The sequence below is a fragment of the Hypanus sabinus genome, chromosome 3 (assembly GCF_030144855.1).
Source record: "Hypanus sabinus isolate sHypSab1 chromosome 3, sHypSab1.hap1, whole genome shotgun sequence".
Taxonomy (NCBI): domain Eukaryota; kingdom Metazoa; phylum Chordata; class Chondrichthyes; order Myliobatiformes; family Dasyatidae; genus Hypanus; species Hypanus sabinus.
The window spans coordinates 40,156,164-40,179,123 of NC_082708.1; the positions used below are offsets into that span (position 1 = coordinate 40,156,164).

At 40.1% G+C, this 22,960-nt stretch overlaps 1 protein-coding gene and 1 long non-coding RNA gene across 3 annotated transcripts in view; both read right to left on the bottom strand.

Moving 5' to 3' along the window:
• LOC132391221 (microtubule-associated tumor suppressor candidate 2-like) overlaps positions 1-14,091 on the bottom strand; it is a 305,375-nt gene extending 291,284 nt beyond the window's left edge. Inside the window, exon 1 of the mRNA XM_059964130.1 lies at positions 12,431-14,091. Coding sequence (XP_059820113.1) covers positions 12,431-14,083 — 1,653 coding nt within the window. The 5' untranslated portion in view covers positions 14,084-14,091. The remainder of the gene's footprint in view (positions 1-12,430) is intronic.
• Positions 14,092-14,207: 116 nt separating this feature from the next.
• LOC132391224 (uncharacterized) overlaps positions 14,208-22,960 on the bottom strand; it is a 157,435-nt gene continuing 148,682 nt past the window's right edge. For both annotated transcript variants that reach the window (XR_009511124.1, XR_009511123.1), the window contains one exon: positions 14,208-15,133. This is a non-coding gene — a long non-coding RNA (uncharacterized LOC132391224). The remainder of the gene's footprint in view (positions 15,134-22,960) is intronic.

Genomic DNA, 22,960 nt, shown 5'->3' on the forward strand with positions numbered 1-22,960 from the left:
CACTGAATATACGTAAGCATTACGCAATAGCCAGATCTAACAATGGAAAATGTAAATATCTACTCTTGACATTTAACAGCATTTGCATCACCAAGTCCTGCACTATCATGATGTCTCTGACCCTGGCACCTGGGAGGCAACATACCATCTTAAGTGTCTCTTTCACATCCACGGAATCTCATGTATACTCCTCTAACTATGGAATCTGCTGCCACCATTGCAGTCCTCTTCTCCCCCTTCCCTTCTCAGCCACAACACCAGACTCAGTGTCAGAGATCCGACTGCTCTTTTTTTTTTCCTTAGTAATCTGTCTTCCCCACAGCATCCAAAATGGTATGTTCATTGCCAATTAGTGGGACGCCCAATTAAAGAGGCCATGCCAGCTATCCATGCTCTGGAGAGTTCAAGCGTCTAAATACCAGAAGCTGGTGCAGTTGCGAGCGTCTCGTAACAGATGAGGGATTTCAATATTCAGGTAAACACAAAGTACACTGCAGATGCTGTGGTCAAATCAAGACATACAAAAATGCTGGATGAACTCAGCAGGTCGGTCAGCATCCATTGAAAGAAGCAGTCAATGTTTTGGGTCGAGACCCTTCATCAGGTCATCCAGTTTTTTTGTACGTCAATATTCAGGTAGATTGGGAAACCCAGGTTGGCACTGATTTTGGATCCCAAGAGAGAGAATCTGTAGAATGCCTATGAGATGACTTGTTAGAGCAGCATGTGGTTGAACCCACTAGAGGTCAGGTATTCTGGATTGGGAATTTTGTAATGAATTGGATATGATCGGGAAGGTTAGGGTAAAGGAAGCCTTAGGAAGCAGTGATCAGGATAGAATTCACCCAGCAATTTGAAAGGGAGAAGCTGAAGTTAGATGTATCAGTATTACAGTGGAAAGGGAATTACAGAAGCATGAGAAAGGAGCTGTCCAAAATTGTCTGAATTGGCACACTAGCAGGGATGATGGCAGAACAGCAATGGCTGGGGTTTCTGGGAACAATTGGTGCATGATAGATAGATCCCAAAGACGATGAAGTATTCTAAAGGCAGGATGACACAACCATGTCTGACAAGGGATGTCAAAGCCATCTTAAGAGCAAAAGCAATATAATAGAGCAAAAATTAGTGGGAAGTTTGAGGATTGGGAAGCTTTTAAAAACCAACAGAAGGCAACTAAAACAGTCATAAGGAGAGAGAAGATGAAACAGGAAGGCAAGCCAGACAATAATATCAAAGACGATACCAAAAGTTTTTTCAGATATATAGAGTACAAGAGAGGAGAGAGTAGATATCAGATTGCTGGAAAATGATGCTGGAGAGGTAGTAATTGGGGACGAGGAAATGGTGGATGAACTGAATAAATCAGTCTTCACTGTGAAAGACACTAACAGTATGCCAGAAGTTTGAGAGGGTCAGTGGCAGAAGTTAGTGAAGTTGATATTACTAGGGAGCCAGTGCTTGGGGAGCTGAAAGGTCTGAAGTTAACTAAATCAACTGGGCCAGATGGCTTGCACCCCATGGTTCTGAAAGAGGTAGCTGAAGATACTGTGCAGGCATTAAGTAATGATCTTTAAGTTTTACTAGATTCTGGCATGGTTCCCAAGGACTGGAAAACTGGAAATGTCACTCCAATAGAAGGAAGGAAATTAAGGGCCAGTTAGCCTAATCACAGTGCTTGAGAAAATGTTGGAGTTGATCGTTAAGGATGAGATTTCTTGGGGTACTTGGAGGCACATAGTAAAACAGGCCAAAGTCAGCATGGTTTCCTCAAGAGAAAATCTTGCTTGAAAAATCCATTGGAATTCTTTGAGGAAATAACAAGCAGGATAGACAAAGGAGCATCAATGGATGTTATGTACTTGGATTTTCAAAAAGTCTTTGACAAGGTGCCACACTGGAGGCTGCTTAGCAAGATAAGATCCATGGTATTACAAGAAAGATACTAGATGTATTAGCTCATTGAAGACAAAGTGTGGGAATAAAGGGCACCTTTTCTGATTGGCTTCCAGTGACGAGTGGTGTTCCACAGTCTGAGTTGGGACTGCTTCTTTTCACATTGTATTTCAATGATATGGATGATAGAATTGACGGCTTTGTGTCCCAGATTGTGGATGCAACACAGATTGATGGAGGAGCTAGTGGTTTTGAGAGCAGGAACCAGGGACACTACAGTGTCAGGAAGTGTATGGTCATGCACTCTGCCAGAAGGAATAAAAGTGAAGATTACTTTCTGAATGGAGAGAAAATTCAAAAACCTTAAGTGCAAAGGGATTTGGGAGTCTTTGTGCAGGAGTCCCTAAAGGTTAACTTGAAGGTTGAGTCAGTGGTGAAGAAGGCAAATACAATATTAGCATTCATTTCAAGATGACTAGAATATAAAAGCAAGGATGTAATGCTCAGGCTTCATAAGGCACTGGTGAGTCTTCAATTGGAGTATTGTGAGCAATTTTGGGCCCCTTATCTAAGAAAGGATGCGCTGACATTGGAGAGAGTTCAAAAGAGGTTACTAACATGATTCCAGGTTTGAAAGGCTTATCATAGGAGCAGTGCTTGATGGCTCTAGGCCTGTTTCTACTGGAATTTAGAAGAATGAGGTGGGAATTCATTGAAACTAATAAATTTCGAAAGGACTAGATAGAGTAGATTCAGAGAGAATGTTTCAATTGTGGAGGAGTCTAGCACCAGAGGCCACAGCCTCAGAATAGAGGAATGTCCACTTAGAACAGAAATGAGGAGAATCTATGTGAATCTATGGAATTAGTTGCCACATATGGGTGTGGAGGTCAGGCCATTGAGTGTACTTAAGAAGGAGGTTGATAGACTCTTGATATTCAGGGCATGGACAGTTATGAGGAGAAGGCAGGAGAATGGCGTGGAGGGGGAAATAGATCAGCTATGATCAAATGGTGGAACAGATTCAATGGGCTGAATGACCCAATTCTGTTTCAAAGTCTTATGGTCCTATGACAGAACATGTATATCCTGTGGCAAGTAACACATATCTTTGCTCCCAAAAGCAATTCCATCATCCACAAGGCAAAGCCAGGTAAATAACAGAATACACTCCACACTACCGGGTAGGAGTATCACCAACATTGCCCTATTTCATCCTGAAGAAGTTTAGCATGTTCATTTCTTATTAACTCCAATTTTCATCATCTATACTAAATGTATCTATATATAACTTGCACAATATAAATATGCAAAAGCTGACTGGTGTTCCATATATTGTACATTTGCTGTAAAAGTAAAACCATTAAAGTGACTTGTACATGATCTCATCTTCTTAAGTGCCTTTTCACCCGGCCTTCAAAAGGATTACCAATGCATTTTTCACTGTGTAATCATGCCTGTAATCTCTATCTGAATATTACCATACAACGAAGAGGAGTTCCCAACCCATTTTATGCCATGGACTCCTAACATTAACTGAGAGGTCTATGAACCCCCAGATTGGGAACCCCTGCTCTAGGATGAGTTGGGAAGGAAAAAGCTTGAACTTTCTTATTCTAGCTTCCATTCCAGTCCTCATGAAGGGTCTCAGCCCAAACTGTCAACAATTTATTCCCCGCCATAGATGCTGCTTGACTTGCTGAGTTCCAGCATTTTGTGTGTGTTGCTTCAGATTTCCAGTATCTGTAGAATCCATTGTGCTTTTGACTTTTTTTTTTAAAGGTGGTTATTTTGCCAGTATTTTGGATTGGTCAACTGTAATTTTCAACCAAGGATTTTAATAGATTTATACTATATTAATTTATATCATATTACTTATTAATATATTCTGTGTGGAAGGAACATTTCATCATGCAATGTTCAATTTTGAACTACTGTTAGTCATCAATAAAGGATCAGAAAAAACAATTACTCAAATCACAACTAAACCATAGATTTGATTATATAGGTGCACAGAAATCTTCTTCTGACTTTGACCCAATAAACTTTTGCCAGTTATGCAGGCAAAACTTACTATTTCTGAGTCAAATATTACACTGATTGACTAACATCATGTAAGTGTTATATCTATGGCATTTCTCAAATTTTTCTTCAGTACAACAGCAAACAAGACCTTCTATTTTGTCACTGAATAGTAAATAAATAACATAAATTAAAAAGTGGAACATAAAAAATAAATAAGATGCTCTTATACTAATCACACAAAAACTCACAGACTGAATTATTACAGTAGCACTCAGAGGTTATGAAGAACTGGCCTCTGTGATGGGGGAAGTAACTCTATACACCAAATGTGATAGGGATTTACAGTATATTGAATCAATTACATGCACTAATTTGTGGGGCCTTAATTCCACATGAAGTTAAGTCTTTTTGAATATCAGTGCACATCAGGAGGCAGTTGCATAAAACTTCCAATAGCCATTGTTCTTAAACCCTGGGAAATGCATAAGAGGCAGGCAGAATGCATCCATAAAACAGTTTTTAATTTCAAAATTTTAGATTTTTGCGCTCTTTTTCTTTCTATTCTATCTTGGGAATTCTTCATTGGCTTCTGTAGGGATTAGCTGGGGTTCATCACATCCAAAAATTTAGAATAATATTTCAAAACCATGGCAAAAACACGAGATAATGTCTGGAAATAATAATTACTGAATCCACATAATTTAAAAAGCATACAGAAAATCCTGCAAATATCTGTAAATGGAGCAGCATCTGCAGCAGTAAAAGAAACTCGAGAAGTTTTGATAGTTCTAATGTGGAAGGATCTGTTAACTTGTTCTAGCTTTCCACCGGATGCAGAATTTTATTCTTTGTTTCTCTTTTACTATTTAATATATTTGAATTACTTGTACATTTAATACTGTGCAGCCGTAATTCCTCTAGTAAGGAAACATTCAACTGATTCTTACTAGGAAACTTCAGGAGTTTCATGCCAAACTGCTCCATTTATACTCACGAACACTAGCGAGTCAGGGGCCAGCATACTTCCACCAAATGCAGAATTCCTAATCTTGCTGACAGTTTCCTGTGGCAAATCTGTCAGTTAAGTCTATCACTGAGCATGTGAACTTGCTGAAGTTCCCCAGCCCTTGTGTGAAGAATTTACTCAGTGATTCAGTGCCAAGACAATCCTGGAAATGGATGTTCAAACCAGTTCATTTCAACTCAGCTTTTTTTGCACACAAAAGCAAGGTCAAATTGTAATTTTTATTGTATGTGTTATATTTTGTAAAATTTATTTGAAAGTTTTGCATTCTCTTAGCTGATTTCTTTTCTTATTCTTTTTTAATATTTTAAATTGTTAATTACTTTTACTGGGTGCAGTTACTATTACAAAGGGAGAAGGTGCTCAAAAAGCTAAAAAACCTAAAGGTACACAAGTCACCCGGACCTGATGAACTGCACCTTAGGGTTCTGAAAGAGGTGGCATTAGAGATTATGGTAGCATTAGAAATGATCTTCCAAAAATCATTTGACTCTGGCAGAGGTACCAGAGGTCTGGAAAATTGCAAATGTTACTACACTCTTTAAGGAAGGAGGAAGGCAACAGAAAGGAAATTACAGACCAGTTAGCCTGACTTCAGTGGTTGGGAAGATGTTAGAGTCAATTGTTAACGATGAGGTGATAGAGTACTTGGTGACACAGGACAAGAAAGTATAAAGACAGCATGGTGTCCTTCAGGGAAAATCCTGCCTGATGAACCTGTTGGAATTCTTTGAGGAGATTACAAGCAGGATAGATAAAAGGGATGCAGTGGATATTATATATTTGGACTTTCAGAAGGCCTTTGACAAGGTGTCACACATGAGGCTGCTTACCAAGTTAAGAGCCCATGGTATTACAGAAAAGTTACTAACGTGGTTAGAGCATTGGCTGATTGGTAGGAGGCAGCGAGTGGAAATAAAAGGATCCTTGTCTGGTTGGCTGCCAGTGACTAGTGGTATTCTACAGGGGTCAATGTTGGGACCACTTCTTTTTATGCTGTATATAAATGATTTAGATGATGGAATAGATGGATTTGTTGCCATGTTTTCAGATGAAACAAAGATTGGTGGAGGGACAGGTAGTGTTGAGCAAACTGGTAGGATGCAGAAGGATTTAGTCAGATTAAGAGAACAGGCAGGAAAATAGCAAATGAAATACAATGTTGGAAAATGCATGGTCATGCACTTTGGTATAACCATATAACAATTACAGCTTGGAGACAGGCCATCTCGGCCCTTCTAGTCCGTGCTGACGCTTACACTCACCTAGTCCCACTGACTCACACTCAGCCCATAACCCTTCATTCCTTTCCTGTCCATATACCTATCCAATTTTACTTTAAATGACAATACCAAACGTGCCTCTACCACTTCTACTGGAAGCTCATTCCACACAGCTACCACTCTCTGAGTAAAGAAATTCCCCCTCGTGTTACCCTTAAACTTTTCCCCCTTAACTCTCAAAGCATGTCCTCTTGTTTGAATCTCCCCTACTCTCAATGGAAAAAGCCTATCCATGTCAACTCGATCTATCCCCCTCATTATTTTAAATACCTCTATCAAGACCCCTCTCAACCTTCTACGCTCCAAAGAATAAAGACCTAACTTGTTCAACCTTTGCCTGTAACTTAGGTGCTGAAACCCAGGTAACATTCTAGTATATCCTCTCTGTACTCTCTCTATTTTGTTGACATCTTTCCTATAATTTGGTGACCAGAACTGTACACAATACTCCAAATTCGGCCTTACCAATGCCTTGTACAATTTTAACATTGTACTACCTGTGTACAATGTACTAGTTGTGTACAGGCCACCTAACAGTAGTAGTGAGGTTGGGGATGGCATTAAACAGGAAATTAGAAATGCATGCAATAAAGGAACAGTAGTTATCATGGGTGACTTCAATCTACATATAGATTGGGTGAACCAAATTGGTAAGGGTACTGAGGAAGAGGATTTCTTGGAATGTATGCGGGATGGTTTTCTGAACCAACATGTCGAGGAACCAACTAGAGCGCAGGCCATTCTAGATTGGGTATTGAGCAATGAGGAAGGGTTAGTTAGCAATCTTGTCGTGTGAGGCCCCTTGGGTAAGAGTGACCATAATATGGTAGAATTCTTCATTAAGATGGAGAGTGACATAGTAAATTCAGAAACAAACGTTCTGAACTTAAAGAAGGGTAACTTTGAAGGTATGAGACGTGAATTAGCTAAGATAGACTGGCAAATGATACTTAAAGGGTTGACGGTGGATATGCAATGGCAAGCATTTAAAGATCGCATGGATGAACTACAACAATTGTTCATCCCAGTTTGGCAAAAGAATAAACCAGGGAAGGTAGTGCACCTGTGGCTGACAAGGGAAATTAGGGATAGTATCAAGTCCAAAGAAGAAACATATAAATTAGCAAAAAAAAGCGGCACACCTGAGGACTGGGAGAAACTCAGAGACCAGCAGAGGAGGACAAAGGGCTTAATTAGGAAAGGGAAAAAAGATTATGAGAGAAAGCTGGCAGGGAACATAAAAGCTGACTGTAAAAGCTTTTATAGATACGTGAAAATAAAAAGATTGGTCAAGACAAATGTAGGTCCTTTACAGTCAGAAACAGGTGAATTGATCATAGGGAACAAAGACATGGCAGACCAATTGAATAACTACTTAGGTTCTGTCTTCACTAAGGAGGACATAAATAATCTTCCGGAAATAGTAAGGGACCAAGGGTCTAGTGAGATGGAGGAACTGAGGGAAATACATGTTAGTAGGGAAGTGGTGTTAGGTAAATTGAAGGGATTAAAGGCAGATAAATCCACAGGGCCAGATGGTCTGCATCCCAGAGTGCTTAAGGAAGTAGCCTAAAAAATAGTGGATGTATTAGTGATAATTTTTCAAAACTCCTTAGACTCTGGATTAGTTCCTGAGGATTAGAGGGTGGCCAATGTAACCCCACTTTTTAAAAAAGGAGGGAGAGAGAAATCGGGGAACTATAGACCGGTTAGTCTGACATCCATGGTGGGGAAAATGCTAGAGTCAGTTATCAAAGATGTGATAACAGCACATTTGGAAAGAGGTGAAATCATCGGACAAAGTCAGCATGGATTTGTGAAAGGAAAATCATGTCTGACGAATCTTATAGATTTTTTTGAAGATGTAACTAGTAGAGTGGATAGGGGAGAGCCAGTGGATGTGGTATATTTAGATTTTCAAAAGGTTTTTGACAAGGTCCCACACAAGAGATTAGTGTGCAAACTTAAAGCACATGGTATTGGGGGTATGGTATTGATGTGGATAGGGAATTGGTTGGCAGACAGGAAGTAAAGAGAGGGAGTAAACAGGACCTTTCCAGAATGGTAGGCAGTGACTAGTGGGGTACCGCAAGGCTCAGTGCTGGGACCCCAGTTGTTTACAATATATATTAATGACTTAGATGAGGGAATTAAATGCAGCATCTCCGAGTTCATGGATGACACGAAGCGGGGCGACGGTGTTAGCTGTGAGGAGGATGCTAAGAGGATGCAGGGTGACTTGGATAGGTTAGATGAGTGGGAAAATTCATGGCAGATGCAATTTAATGTGGATAAATGTGAGGTTATCCACTTTGGTTGCAAGAACAGGAAAACAGATTATTATCTGAATGGTGGCCGATTAGGAAAAGGGGAGGTGCAACGAGACCTGGGTGTCATTGTACACCAGTCATTGAAGGTGGGCATGCAGGTACAGCAGGCGGGGAAAAAGGCAAATGATATGTTGGCATTCATACCAATAGGACTTGAGTACAGGAGCAGGGAGGTTCTACTGCAGTTGTACAAGGCCTTGGTGAGACCGCACATAGAATATTATGTGCAGTTTTGGTCCCCTAATCTGAGGAAAGACATTCTTGCCATAGAGGGAGTACAAAGAAGTGGTTCACCAGATTGATTCCTGGGATGGCAGGACTTTCATATGAAGAAAGACTGGATCAACTAGGTTTATACTCACTGGAATTTAGAAGATTGAGAGGGGATCTTATTGAAATGTATAAAACTCTAAAGGGATTGGACAGGCTAGATACAGGAAGATTGTTTCCAATGTTGGGGAAGTCCAGAACGAGGGGTTACAGTTTAAGGATAAAGGGGAAGCCTTTTAGGACCGAGATGAAGAAAAACTTCACACAGAGAGTGGTGAATCTAAGGAATTCTCTGCCACAGGAAACAGTTGAGGCCAGTTCATTGGCTATATTTAAGAGGAAGTTAAATATGGCCCTTGTGGTTAAAGGGACCAGGGGGTATGGAGAGAAAGCAGGTACAGGGTTTTGAGTTGGACGATCAGCCATGATCATACTGAATGGTGGTGCAGGCTTGAAGGGCTGAATGGCCTACTCCTGCACCTAGTTTCTATGTTACCATGTTCAATTTTAACATTTAAGATGGTAGTAGAAATAAATGTGCAGACTATTTTCTAAACGGGGAGAAAATCCAAAAATCTGAGATACAAAGGGACTTGGGAGTGCTTGTGCAGGACATTCTAAAGGTTAACTTGCAGGTCGAGTCAGTGGTGAGGAAGGCAATTGCCATGCTAACCATTATTGAATGGCAGAGCAGACTCGATGGGCCAGATGGCTAATTCTGCTCCTATGTCTTATGGTTTAATTTCACTTTCAGTAGTTTCTGAAAGTTTCTGAATACAGTATCAGGAATTCAAAAGTATTCCAATAACTTTGACAAATGACAAGGCACGGAGTGTGACTGTTCTAATCAGACTCCTGTATGTTATTAAACACAACCAAGTTTTTGTTGTGTTCTCAGCAAGTTTATTGATCTATTTATATGGCTTACTTCTGGCAAGTAAAATCTGAACCATACAGAATCTTGTAAATTAGGACCGGGGTACTTTGGGAGATTGGTAAGGACATGAGAAACTGCCCACAGTTTCATGAGGATGAGAAGCAAATTAGGATCCAGAATGCAGGAGTTTCGTCGTGAGCTTTGAAATAAATTGACAGGGTAAAATCAAGAAAAACTAATATATGATTTTAATACATGAAAGGAAAGAGAGATCAAGAGAAAAAAGAGATCCTACTGGAAGCTAGACAGTCATTTGTGTGAGAAGTTGAAAGATGTGGGCATAGTTCTTAATATTTTTTATCAGACTTATTTGAAGGGAGAAATGATGAAGTCATTGATATCAAAGAGAAACAATGTCAACAAAACAAAAGAGTTGGCTGTTGACTTCAGGAAGGGAGGCAATGCTCATGTTCTTGTTTACATCAGCAGTGCTGAGGTCAAGAGGGTGGAAAACTTCAAGTCCCTTCAGATTAAACATTACCAATATTCTGTTCTGGTCCAACTATGTGAATGTCACTACCAAAAAAGCACATCAGCACCTCTACTTCCTCAGGTTGCAAAAGAAACTTGGCACACTGCTTTTGACCCTTGCCAAGTTTTATTAATGTGCCATCCTATCCAGATGTATCACTGTTCTGCCTGGGACCACAACCAACTACATATCACAGAAACCAGTCTCACCTCCGTGGACTTTGATTATGTTGGCTGCTTTACTGAGGCAGTGAGAAGTGTAAACAAAGTGTAAACAGTGGACAAAGATATGAACCCTGGATATTTTCTCTCCTTCAACCTCTTATTGAGCACCAGGCTTAAGAATAGTTTCTATCCTGTTGTTATAATTTACTGAATTGCTCCCTAGTGTGATAAAATGGACTCTTCATCTCACAATCTTCGGTGTTTTGGCCTTGCATGTTATTGCCCACCTGCACTGCACTTTCTGTGTACTGTAGCACTCCATTGTGTTGAGGTCTTTCCTTGTACCAACTCAATGCACTGTTGTAATGAAATAATCATTATGGATGGCTTGCATGACAAAGTGTTTCACCATACACTGGTACACATCACTTTCTGAGGAGACTGAGGTGAGCAAGGCTCCTACCACCCTCATTCTAACCAACTTCTACAGGAGCACCACCATCGAGAGTGTCCTGACCAGCTGCATCACCATCTGGAACAGGAATTGCAAGGCATCTGGCCACAAAAGATTGTGAGGACAGCTGAGAGGATCATCAGGGTCTCCCTTCCATGAATCAGAGATATTTATCACGAGCACTGCGTAAGTGGGGCCCTTAGCAGTGTCAGTGATCCTTCGCATCCATCCAACAATCTATCTGACCTTTTACCATTAGGCAGGAGGAACCATAGCATTCGGCCAAGGACTGTTAGGATGGGAAACAGCTTCATTCCCAAAGCTGTGAGACTACTGAACACCCTGGCACCACTCAAGTCTCATGACATATGAAATGCCAGTAACTTTATACTGCTTACTTTTTAACTTGTGTTGTAAATGCTCCTTGTGCCAAATGTCAATCTTCTGGAATATATTTTATTGTTTATTAAATTGTTTATGGTAACATAACCTCAGCCTTTGCCCAGAGGAATATTGTTTCATTTGGCAATATACAGGTTAATCTTAAAATGTTTCAGCACATTTGTGTGCACCACTCTGCCTTCATTCTCCTCCAAATCCTACTCCTCAGTAAATGCTGACACAAAATACTCATTTAGTACCTGGGCCACTTGCTCTGTCTCCAAGTACAAATTCCCTCCATATCCCTGAGTTGTTCTCCCTCTCCTTAGTTACCTTACTTTCCTTACAGTAAAATGCTTGGGATTCTACTTAATCCTACTCACCAAGAACATATCATGGATCCATTTAGCCTTCCTAATTTAGCACTTCCTGCTATCTTTATATTTCACAAAGTCCCCATCTGACTTTAACTTATGTATGCTCCCTTTTCCTTCCTGACTAAATATACAATTCCTCAGGTCACCTAAGGTACCCTTCCCTTACCATCCTTGTCCTTACTCCTTACTAGAACATGCTAATCCTGAACTCTGACCTGCTAGTCTTTTAACAACTCCCAAACGTCAGACGTGATCTTGTCTGAAAGCAGGTGCTTGAGATCAATCGCCTCAAAGCTCCTGTCTTAACTTGTCATAATTTGTCCTTCCTCAATTTAGTACCTTCCTGCAAGATCCAACTTTATTCTTAGTCACAGCTGTGACACCAGAATTTTCATCCATTACCTTGTCTGTTACCTGGCTTGACTCATTTCCCAAAACAGGTCAAGTATGTTCTCTCTTCTAGTTGAATGCTCCACATACTGCTTCCCTTTGCTGCCCTTGGTGCTTCATCTTTCAGTCTTAATTATCACACCCATCTTTCTTGCCCTCGGCCCTGTCACCTGTTGCCGCACTGTTGCGGTTGCCATCCCCGACACTCTAGTTTAAATCTTCCTGAATAGCACTATCAAACTTCTCAGTGAGGATACTGTTCAGATGCAGTTCTGATGAGATTTTATACAGGCCCCACTGCCCTTGAAGTAACATCCATTGTCTCTCTAACATGACAATCTGCAGAGGAAAAAAATCATACTAACTACTTCTAATTGCTATTCTGTAGCAAATACCTCTATCCAAAATGGTTAAACACTGCTCTTACCTCAGTAATATTCCCCTGCACACATGTTTCCATAGATTCCTTTAATGTGATATCATTAGGAGTAGGAAATAACTTTCCCATCATCCTGGGAAAAGTCTTCTGACCAGGTGGTTTGATTCCAGATGCCATCAAAGTAGTTGTATATATCTTAGTCTTTTGTAATTCTGGTTTATATCTATCTTGGGAAAAACTAGGAACATTGAACACTGACAGAGGCTTACTTTGATATGTCTTGATTTCTTTTGAAACAGAGGGTTTAGCAATTGATTCAGTCCAAGTTGAAAGTTTTGAAGACAGTCCCATGTCATTGTGCATAGTATCAAGTGGTTTCACCTGAACTGGCTTTCGAATATATGTTATAATTCTAGGCCTTACATATTTGGGTTTTGGAATGAGTTTAGCTTCAGTTGTCCCTTCAAGCTTGGGCTGATCATTTGTTGTTGCTTCTCCTTTTTCAGTCAGAACAGTCCTGGGATACTGTAGTATTGGCTTTGGGATTGCACTGTTATAAACAGCTGTATCTGGTACTTTGGAGAGCGAGTTTCCTGCCAGAGGGGCAGAAACAGGTTCAGGCAATTTCAATTTCCCATCGTGTAGTAATGAGGGCTCCTCAAAAGCAGAATCGGAGTTGCAGTCAGTAACTTGCATGTTTGGCATCTGCTGAACCTGTGGGCAATCCCCAAGAGCAGGATTTGAGGCCATTGAGATTCCTGGGCTTTTAGGCTGTTGGGGATTCTCAGAAACAGTTGCCGGCTGATTTTCCTCAGCTAGGATTAAATTAATGTTTACTTCATTCACTTTCTGTTGTATCGGACTTTGTGTCTTTCTGGTAGAACATTCTTTGCTCTGCTGAACAAGGCCATCTTCTGACACCAACGGTGCTCCCTCATCTGTAACTGAACCTGACTCAGAAATACGTTGCACTGTTTTGTCTGATTTGGTGATTCCAAGCTCAACAGACTCTTCCTTTTCTGTCATTTTAGCCACGGATTTCACTTGACCTATTTTATGGTCTAATTGACTATTGTCCGTATCGAACAGCTGCTTTGCATCTACTTTTCCAATCCCACTGATTTCATTGCCATTGGCAGAATTTTCCATTTGTAGGTCTTCAAAATTGAGGTTCTCAATATGATGCTCTTTTGTGTTGCCTAGCAGACGTTTCTGCTCCGCTTTCTCTTCCGTTTCAGATGGAGCTGATTGTTTACCGGCATTACCAGACTCTGAATTCTCCATTTCCTTAAAAATATTTATCTTGTTTTGTTCAGGCAAAAACTCAGCTGATTCTTGCCAGTCAGTCAGAGGGAGGAAATCACATGCAGTATTGACTTCACGTTGATTCGATAATGCATTTTGGTGTACCTGAACTTCAGATTTATTAATGGACACCAGCAATTCACCATCTGAACACCCAGCATATTCTATTCTTTCACTCTGAGTTGTGCTTTTTATGTCAGGTTGCCTTTCTACATTTGTCTGCTTCTCTGAGACTGACGTCATATTTTCTGAGGTAGTTAAGTTAGAATTACATAAAGCTGAGGTCAAGCTGAATGGATCAAATGGAGAAATAGCTCTGACCAGACTGGCTGGTGCATGCTGGGAATTATGAGCACCACTGGCATCCGTGCTGAATTCAGCAGTACAACCAATCATTGAGACGTCCTGAGATAAACACCCACCACAACTTTCTTCAGATGCAGTGTTCTCTGTCAAAGTCTCTTTTTTATAAGGTTTCTCCACAGGACTGGAAGATGAGGAGTCCTTAAAATATGGATGTTTGAAATGTATTTTCTTATTTTCATCTGTAGCCTCTGTTTTCAAACACTGTAGTTCCTTGGCAGCTTCAGTAGCATAACTACTGTCTCCTCTAGAGTAACATTCCTGTTGAATTTGAGGAACTCTGCTAGATTCACCTGTAACACAATTCTGATTTTCCTTGTTAAGATACTGTGAACTACAAACTTCCTCATGGTGAACCGTGTGTTTGAGTTCTGTACTTTCAATTATATTAGGGAGATGATCATCTGAAAATTCCAAACTGGCACTTTTGCAGAAATTAACTCTTGTATCTGTTGGCTGAGAAGCCCCGTCTTGACTCAAAGGAACATCCAGAAGTTCACCTTCCAGCATTATATTCTGTTGCATCTGGCATAGCTCCTTCACATTGTCAGCTCTTTTATGCCTCTCTTCTGTTAAAGGAATCTGGGATACTATCTCATTTGCATTGGTATCACCATCTGTACTGATTGGCTGCTCATTGTTATTTTTTCTTTCCTGTTTATTGCCCTCTTTGTCAGTGCAGAATGTGCTGTCAATAACTGAAGAAGTCATTTTCTGTCTTTCTTTGTCACTTTAATTTTAATAATAGGCCATTTAATAAATTATCAATGATAAATGGCAAATATGTTTTTGTATCTTAGAACAGAAAGGAAGATAAGAACATCACAACGATGTCGTATTCATTTCTTTGATAACTTGTTAGTAAAAGATCTCATGAAACAGAACATATTGATAATTGTTCTTTCCTCAGCCAATTTGGAGGATCATGAGCACTTTTGACTTCTTCTCATTCCGGTATTCTTCATTCATGTATTATTCCTTTTTCATATTAATCTATTAATGTTAGCACTCTTGAAATGAACAGATTAGCTTCTTTATTTTTCTTTCTTTCTTTTTAATTTTTGATGCAATTCTCAGTTGAACCTGCAAAATTTATAAACAGAAGCAAACTGTCAGTCCCTCCATACTGAATACTTGTCAAGTACATAAAACATAACAACATGCAACACCATGTCTGATGTATATTGTGGAATTTACCATTCCAAATACAGGGCCAGCATTATTTCTACATTCTAGAATTCAGTCTAAAGGTCCAAATGGACAGGAAAACAAGCTTTTATCTGGTTGTGGAACATGCTCACATCTGATCACAGCAAGATCAAAAATTAATTCTTGTTCACAAAACACTGATGTTATGAAAATGCCAGCAACATTCAAATGCCACTCCATATCTTTTAAGCTATTTCTATTGTGGTATTAGGATAATCCCCACAGTTGCCTTTGGTTTTTTAATGTAAGGTATTTCTGTACACAGAGAAACAGCACTAGAATGTCAAAGCAGATGTATTGCAAAACGTTACGAGGTGCCACAGTGGATAAATATTTAAATGTAGTTACAATTTTTGAATAGTTGAAAGGCCTTGAAAGTGACACTGCCTCAGATCAAACTAACGATGTGTTTATTAAACACTTAAAAATCTATATTTACATTCTCCCATTTCCAGAAAATGTTTAACTTTTGGGTAATGTCAAAGTGCTCTGCTTATAAATATTCATTGAACTTCTAACAAGGGTGAAAATAATGTCAATAGTGAGAAGTACACTCGATTCCATTGACAATGAGCAAAATCATCATGGTCCTTTGTCTTTTCAACCTCGAATAGTTTAAAATTCTCATCTTGTTTTTCTCAGTTGAAAAAATATCTAGCACAGTGGTGTAGTGGTTAGCATAGAGCTTTACATCACCAACTGTAAGATCAGACTTCGATTCCTGCCACAGTCTGTAAGGAGTTTGTATGTTCCCCCTGTGACCGCATGGAATACCTCCAGGTACTCCAGTTTCCTTCAACATTCCAAAGATGAGTAGGTTAGGTTTAGGGAGTTGTGACCAGGTTATGTTGGCACTGGGAGCGTGGCAATACTTGCAGATTATCCTCAGCACAATTGTCACTGATTTGATTAGGCACAATAGATGCATTTTACCATATGTTTCAATATTTCAATGTACATGTGACAAATAAAGTTAACCTTTATTTTTATTTCTCTTTATGAATTTGTCAGTCATCATCTCCTTTTAAGAGAGACTAGACAGTTTGAGTCTGTATTATGTTTAATCAAACATATTTGATTCAGTCGCAGTCAAATCAGCTCAAGAGGCCTCAAGTATTAGCAAAGACGAATAAAAATAAGACAGGGACAAGTGGAGTGGCCATTGTTGGAGTGGAGCAGAGTTAGAGTGGGGAGGCTTTGGCTCATCAGGCTTGGGTGAGGTAAGTAGCTGGTAAGTTCTTCATTCTTCATCTGTAAGTGCATAGTTAGAATGGCTCCAGGGGTTGTGCTTTGTGCATTGTGTGAGATGAGGGAATTCTGGGAGACCGTCAGCCTCCCAGATAACCATATCTGCACCAGGTGCACCGAGCTGTAGCTCGTCAGAGAGTGCGTTAAGGAACTGGAGCTACAGCTCGATGACCTCATACAGGGAACTGAGGAATTGGTAGATAGGAGCTACAGGAAAGTAGCCACCCCTAAGTTGCAGGAGCCAGGAAAATGGGTGGCTGTCAGGAGAGAGAGGGAAAAGGGCAGCCAGTGTAGAATACCCCTCAATAATAACTACACTATTTTAGATATCACTGAGGGGGATGATCTATAGGGTGGGAACCACACCAAGTCTTTGGCACTAAGTCTGGCACTGTGGCTCAGAAGGCAAGAGGGGGAGAAGTGGACCATGGTAATGATAGGAGTTTCCATTGTTGGAGGAATATTCACAAGATTCTGTGTACGTGATAGAGACAACCAGTTGATATGATGCCTCCCAGGGTCCACGACATTCTAAAGGGGGAGGGTGAGCAGCCAGAGGCCTTGATACATATTGGCATGGGGAAGGGGAACTGGAGTGATAAGATTGAGGAAATGGATGTTGATTTACAAGCAGAGGCCTGTATAGTGAGACTGTCAGGAAGGACCACCTGATAACAGGACAAAATTGCTGTCAGTGGGATGAGTTACAAACTGATAGAGGATTGAAGGTTTTATATTTGAATGCACACAGTATGTGGAATAAAGTAGATGATCTTCTAGCACAGATAGAGATTGGCAAGTACGATGTCATCTGCATCCCTGAATTGTGGCTGAAAGAATATTATAGTTGGGAGCTGAACACCTAAGGATACATATTATATCAAAAGGACAGGCAGGTAGGCAGAGGAAGTAGTGTGGTACTGTTGGTAAAAGATGAAATCAAATCCTTAGAAAGAGATGACATAGGATAAGAAGATGCAGAATTCTTGTGGGAAGAGTTAAGAAACTGCAAGGGTAAAAAGACCCTGATTGGAGTTATATACAGGCCTCCGAACAGTAGCCAGGATGTGGGCCCACAAATTACAATGCGAGATAGAAAAGAATGTAATGTTATGATCATCATAGCGAATTTCAATATGCAGGTAGGTTTGAAAAATCAGGTTGGTGCTGGACCTCAACAGAGAATTTGTAGAATGCCCACATAATGGCTTTTTAGAGCAACCTGTGGTTGAGCCCACTGGGGGATCAGCTATTCTGGATTGGGTGTTGTGTATTGAACCGCTTTTGATTAGGCAGCTTAAGGTAAAGGAACCCATAGGAAGCAGTGATAGAATTCTTCCTGCAATTTGAGAGGTAGATATTGGACCGCTGGAAAATGACATGGAAAGGTAGTAATGGTGGACAAAGAAATTACGGGCAAACTGAATAAGTGTTTTGCATGAGTCTTCACTGTGGAAGACACTAGCAGTTTGCCAGAGTTTGGGGGTAGAAGTGAATATAGTTGTTATTACTAGGGAGAAGGTGCTTGGGAAACTGTAAGGTCTGAAGATAGATAAGTCACCTAGATCAGATGGACCACGTCACAAGATTTAAAAGGAGGTGTCTGAGGAGATTGTGGATGTATTAGTAATTATCTTTCAAGATTCTGGAATGATTCTGGAAGTCTGGAAAATTGCAAATGCCACTCCACTTTTCAAGAAGGGAGAAAGGAAATTATAGGCCAATTAGCCTGACCTCAGTGGTTGGGAAGATGTTGGATTTGATTGTTAAGGATGCAGTTTTGGGTTACTTGGAGGCACATGATAAAATTGGCTAAAGTCAGCTTGGTTTCCTTAAAGGGAAATTTTGTTTGACATTATCTGTTAGAATTCGTACAGTAAATAGCAAGCAGGATAGACAAAGGAGAATTGGTGGATGTTGTGTACTTGGATTTTCAGAAGGTGCTGCATATGAGGCTGCTTAACAAGATAAGAGTCCATGGTATTATAGGAAAGACAATAGCATGGACAAAGCATTGGCTGATTGGAAGGAGGCAAACAGAGGGAATAAAGAGAGTCTTTGCTGATGGCTGCCGGTGACTAGTGATGTTCCACAAGGGACGGTGTTTGCACCGCTTCTTTCTGCATTGTATGTCAGTGATTTGGATGATGAAATTGATGGCTTTCTGGCTATCAGATGAAAGGTGGAGGCACAGGTAGTGTTGCGGAAGTTGGGAAGCTGCAGAAGGTCTTGGATAGATGAGGAGACTGAGTAAAGAAGTGGCAGATGGAATATAGTATCGGGAGGTGTATGGTCATGCACTTTGGTAGAAGAAATAAAAGCATAGACTCTTTTCTAACTGGAAAGAAAATTTCAAAATCTACGGTGCAAAGGGGCTTAGGAATCCTTGTGCAGGATTCCCTAATGGTTAATTTGCAGATTGAGTCAGTAGTGAGTAAGGCAAATGCAATGTTAGCATTCATTACAAGAGGACTGGAATATAAAAAACAAGGATGTGGATTGAATTGACTTTATTACTTATATCCTTCATATACATGAGGAGTAAAAATCTTTACGTTACATCTGTGTTCAAATATGCAATATGCAATTATAGTAATTTATAATAAATATTATGTAGAAATACAGTTACATCAGCATGAATTAAGCAGTTTTTGGGCCCTTTTTACATGCCTGTCTTTGTAAATATTCAGAATAGTGGGAAGTTCACACCTACAGATGTGCTGGACTGTCCACATCACTCTCTGCAGAGTCCTGTGATTAAGGGAAGTACAGTTCCCATACCAGGCAGTGATGCAGCCAGTCAGGATGCTCTCAATTGTGCCCCTGTAGAAAGTACTTGAATATGGGAGCCATACCAAATTTCTTCAACTGTCTAACCCTTCAACCCACAAGTCTTATTAAATCTTTCCCCACTCACCTTAAACCTATGCCCTCCGTTCTCCAACCCCTTAAACAAAGACTGTATTCAGCCTATTTATGCCCTCGTGATTTTATACCTCTAAGGACATGTCTCAGAAAAATTTGAAGATAGGTATATGCTGAAAAATCAAGGAATTGGGGGTTATGATGAATATGGAGAGAAGAATAACAGAACCACCATAAATCACCTATGATTACATTGATTCATAGGGTAGGCTTCAGAGGGCAGTTGCACATCCAAAATGAAAGCAATTTCCACTAACCCCAAAGCTGTATTTTTTTGTACTAATCCGTTGCTACCTAAAGCAGACGGACAGAGGGCCAGGCAGGGAACAAAACTAGGCCCCAAATTTCAAACTGAAGAGTTAACTCCAAGTGTCTAATTTTGACTCGGTGCTCAGGCCTTTGTTGCATTCTGCCTCTTTTTGCGTGTTTCTCGGTCCACACTCCCTCATTTCTCTTCCTTACACCCTCTATCCATCCCTTCCCAACTCCCAATCTTTCCAATCCCTCCCCACACCACCCACTCACTCTCACTCACCGCACACATCTCCAGCATTTGAAAACTGGACTCAAGAGATGCTGGGCATCATCAGAGGCAGTTTGCCATATCAAGCTAGGTGGCCAAACCCGTTTCAATGGGAAGTGCAGAATGACATGCTGGGAGAAGCAGCACACAAATATAAAAACTGGGCAACCATCTGGTGAAACTACAACACAATGACCCAGTGAAATTCAGAGTTAATCCACCACAATGATCACATTAGATGAAAACTCTAGAGTCCTCTCACAGCTCATCAGGAATCAAAGTGAACTATTAACAGTAAATAAGGAAAGGCACTAAGAATAATCCCACTCTCGACATTGACAGAGCCAAGAGAGTGAATGCAAAAGACAAGAATGAAGTATTTTCAATTACTTATGTCCAGTTACCGAGTGCATAGTCTGTCTTGGTTTCTTCCTGTAATTCCCTTTGTTGCACAAACCAGTCTCCACTCCAGGTGATAGCAAGAAATAGCTGACAGCCCTGGATGGGGAGTCAATAACATCACAACTACAGTGCTAAGGACAAATCATAGTTACTCTCAATCCAAGCTGTTGTTGTATGGAATCATCGAGCATGACAGCCCATCAGCTACTGTGCTGAACTATTAAAAACTGTAAGTGGCTACAACTTTCCACAAAAAGCAGCATAATTCCAATCCTGCTAATTACCAACCCTACTCTTAAGTGTCATCAACAGTGCTGTTTAGGGCACTGGCCAATAACCTGCTCACCAGTGCCTAACCTAGATTTAATCAGAACACTTGCTTCACACCACAATACAGCCTTGGTTTGCGTTTGGGTAAAACAACAGAATTTCAGAGGAGAAGGGGCTCTGACTGACTTTGGCATCATAAATGCATGTGACAGGATGTAATGATAAATAAAATTAAATTGGAAGGTTGGTTTATTATTGTACAGTGGAAGCTTTGTATTGCATGCCACCCATCCAGATCACGTCATCACATCAGTGCAAAGAAGTAGTACAAGGGAAAAACAGTAAATGAAGTATTATGATTACAGAGAAAATGCAGCGCAGGGAGACCATAACATTACAAGGCCATAACGAGATAGACTGTGAGATCAAAATTCCACCTTATCATACTAGGGGACCATTCCATAGTTTTATAACAGTGGGACACAAGCTGTCAAAGAGTTCTGGTAAAAATTAACCAAAGGGAATCAAAGAAAGATATCTGTGGGCTGTGGTTGCTAGAAGTCTATCACACAGTTACAAGATGTAGCTTCGTTTGTTTGATTTAGTAACTTGCCCTCATCATAAAATCAGAAGTTGGGGATGTTCAACGATAATTGCATAATGTCAGATCCATTCACAATTCCTCACACACTGAAGAAGTCATCACTGTATCCAGGAAGGTCTGGACAAAATTTATACATGGACTGATAATAATGGCAAGTGAAAATCTCATCTGAAGAGTGGCCATCTCCAGCAAGTGAGAACTGAGCTATCTAGACTTGATTGTCAGTAATTGCTGAGTGGCACCCTGAGATCATCACTGACCGGAAAATCAATTGGACTGGCTATCTAAATGCCACTGGTACAAGAGCAGGCCAGGAGCTGTGTTCTGTGATGAATAACTCACTTCCTGACTCCCAAAAGTATTCCATTTGCCAACAAGGCGCAAGTCAGAAACGTAATGAAATTACCTTCACTTGGATAAATGAGGTCAGCTCCATTAAACACTGAAGAAGATTAACACCAACCAGGGTAAGCTAACCCAACTAATTGACATGCTATTCACTTTCCTAAATATTTATTTCTTCTGTCTTTGGCACACTGTGGTTGCAACATCTGCAAAATATGCTGCCATCTTGACAAAACTGCAACCTTTACCACCAAAAAACATGAGGACATTACTATTTAGAAACCATCCTCGCTTGTAAACACTGCATATCTCTTTTGTCATTGAAGTTCCATATATATAAATACTTTGCACATATCTTTACAAGATGGATTGCAGCAATTCAAGAGGCAGTTAATCACAAACCTTTCAAGGGCATTGATCCGATAGCCAATAAATGCTGACTTTGCCAGCAGCAACCTGCGTTCCACCAATGAATAAGAAGCTGTTGCTTCTTGCTGGAGATGTTGTGCAGAAACCTGCCTGATTCTAAAATTTCCCAATGCAATTTATTTTCACCACCATAATGCTCTGGACCAAGACATAACTTTCAAAACTGTAGCTGCAAATGAAACAATTAATGGACAAGAATAGCAAATCCCATATTGTTGTCTATAAACATAAAATAATGTTTTTCATCCAGCAACATGGTAATTAATTCATTTTTCACAGTGAACATCACATTCAAAACAGTGAGACAAATTAATGATTTAAATAATAACTTGCAGCACAAAAATGTATTTTCTATTGTGTCATGTAGACCTGCAGAGTAAAACCAAAAGCTATACTCAATACACAATGTCTGCTTATTCACAAAATATGTTTGCATTGCAATACATATTTTCATTCTTTACTTCATAAATTCAAAATCATTGCCAGGATAATAAAGCAACTCAAAGGCTTCTGAACAGATCTAAAGTCATTTCTTTCTATTAAAAAAGAAATAATTCTTCTTCAATATTTCTTATTTTGCTTTAGACTGGCGTAACTTGCTTACTTTAAGAATAAGTATGTTGTAATGCCACTGCCAGAAGAAAATTAAAGTAGTAGAATAACTCTGGCCTCTTTGTATTGTGATGAGCTCTAACTGAATGTTGAGCAAACTCAAAGGAGAACGTGCATGGCTGGGTGTATGTTGGTGTGTATGTGTGCAGTGAAGGAGGACAGGGACAGGACAGGAATCATCAGTTACCAGCAGGGTAATTTTTCTTTGATGGACATGCCTGGAAATATTTAAATAAATTTCTACAGCTGGAAAGCACTGCAGAAAAATTGATTTCCTTTTATGCCTCTCTTTTGCTCATCACTTATCAGCTGCTGCCTTTGAATAATGGAGGGTCTTTCATTA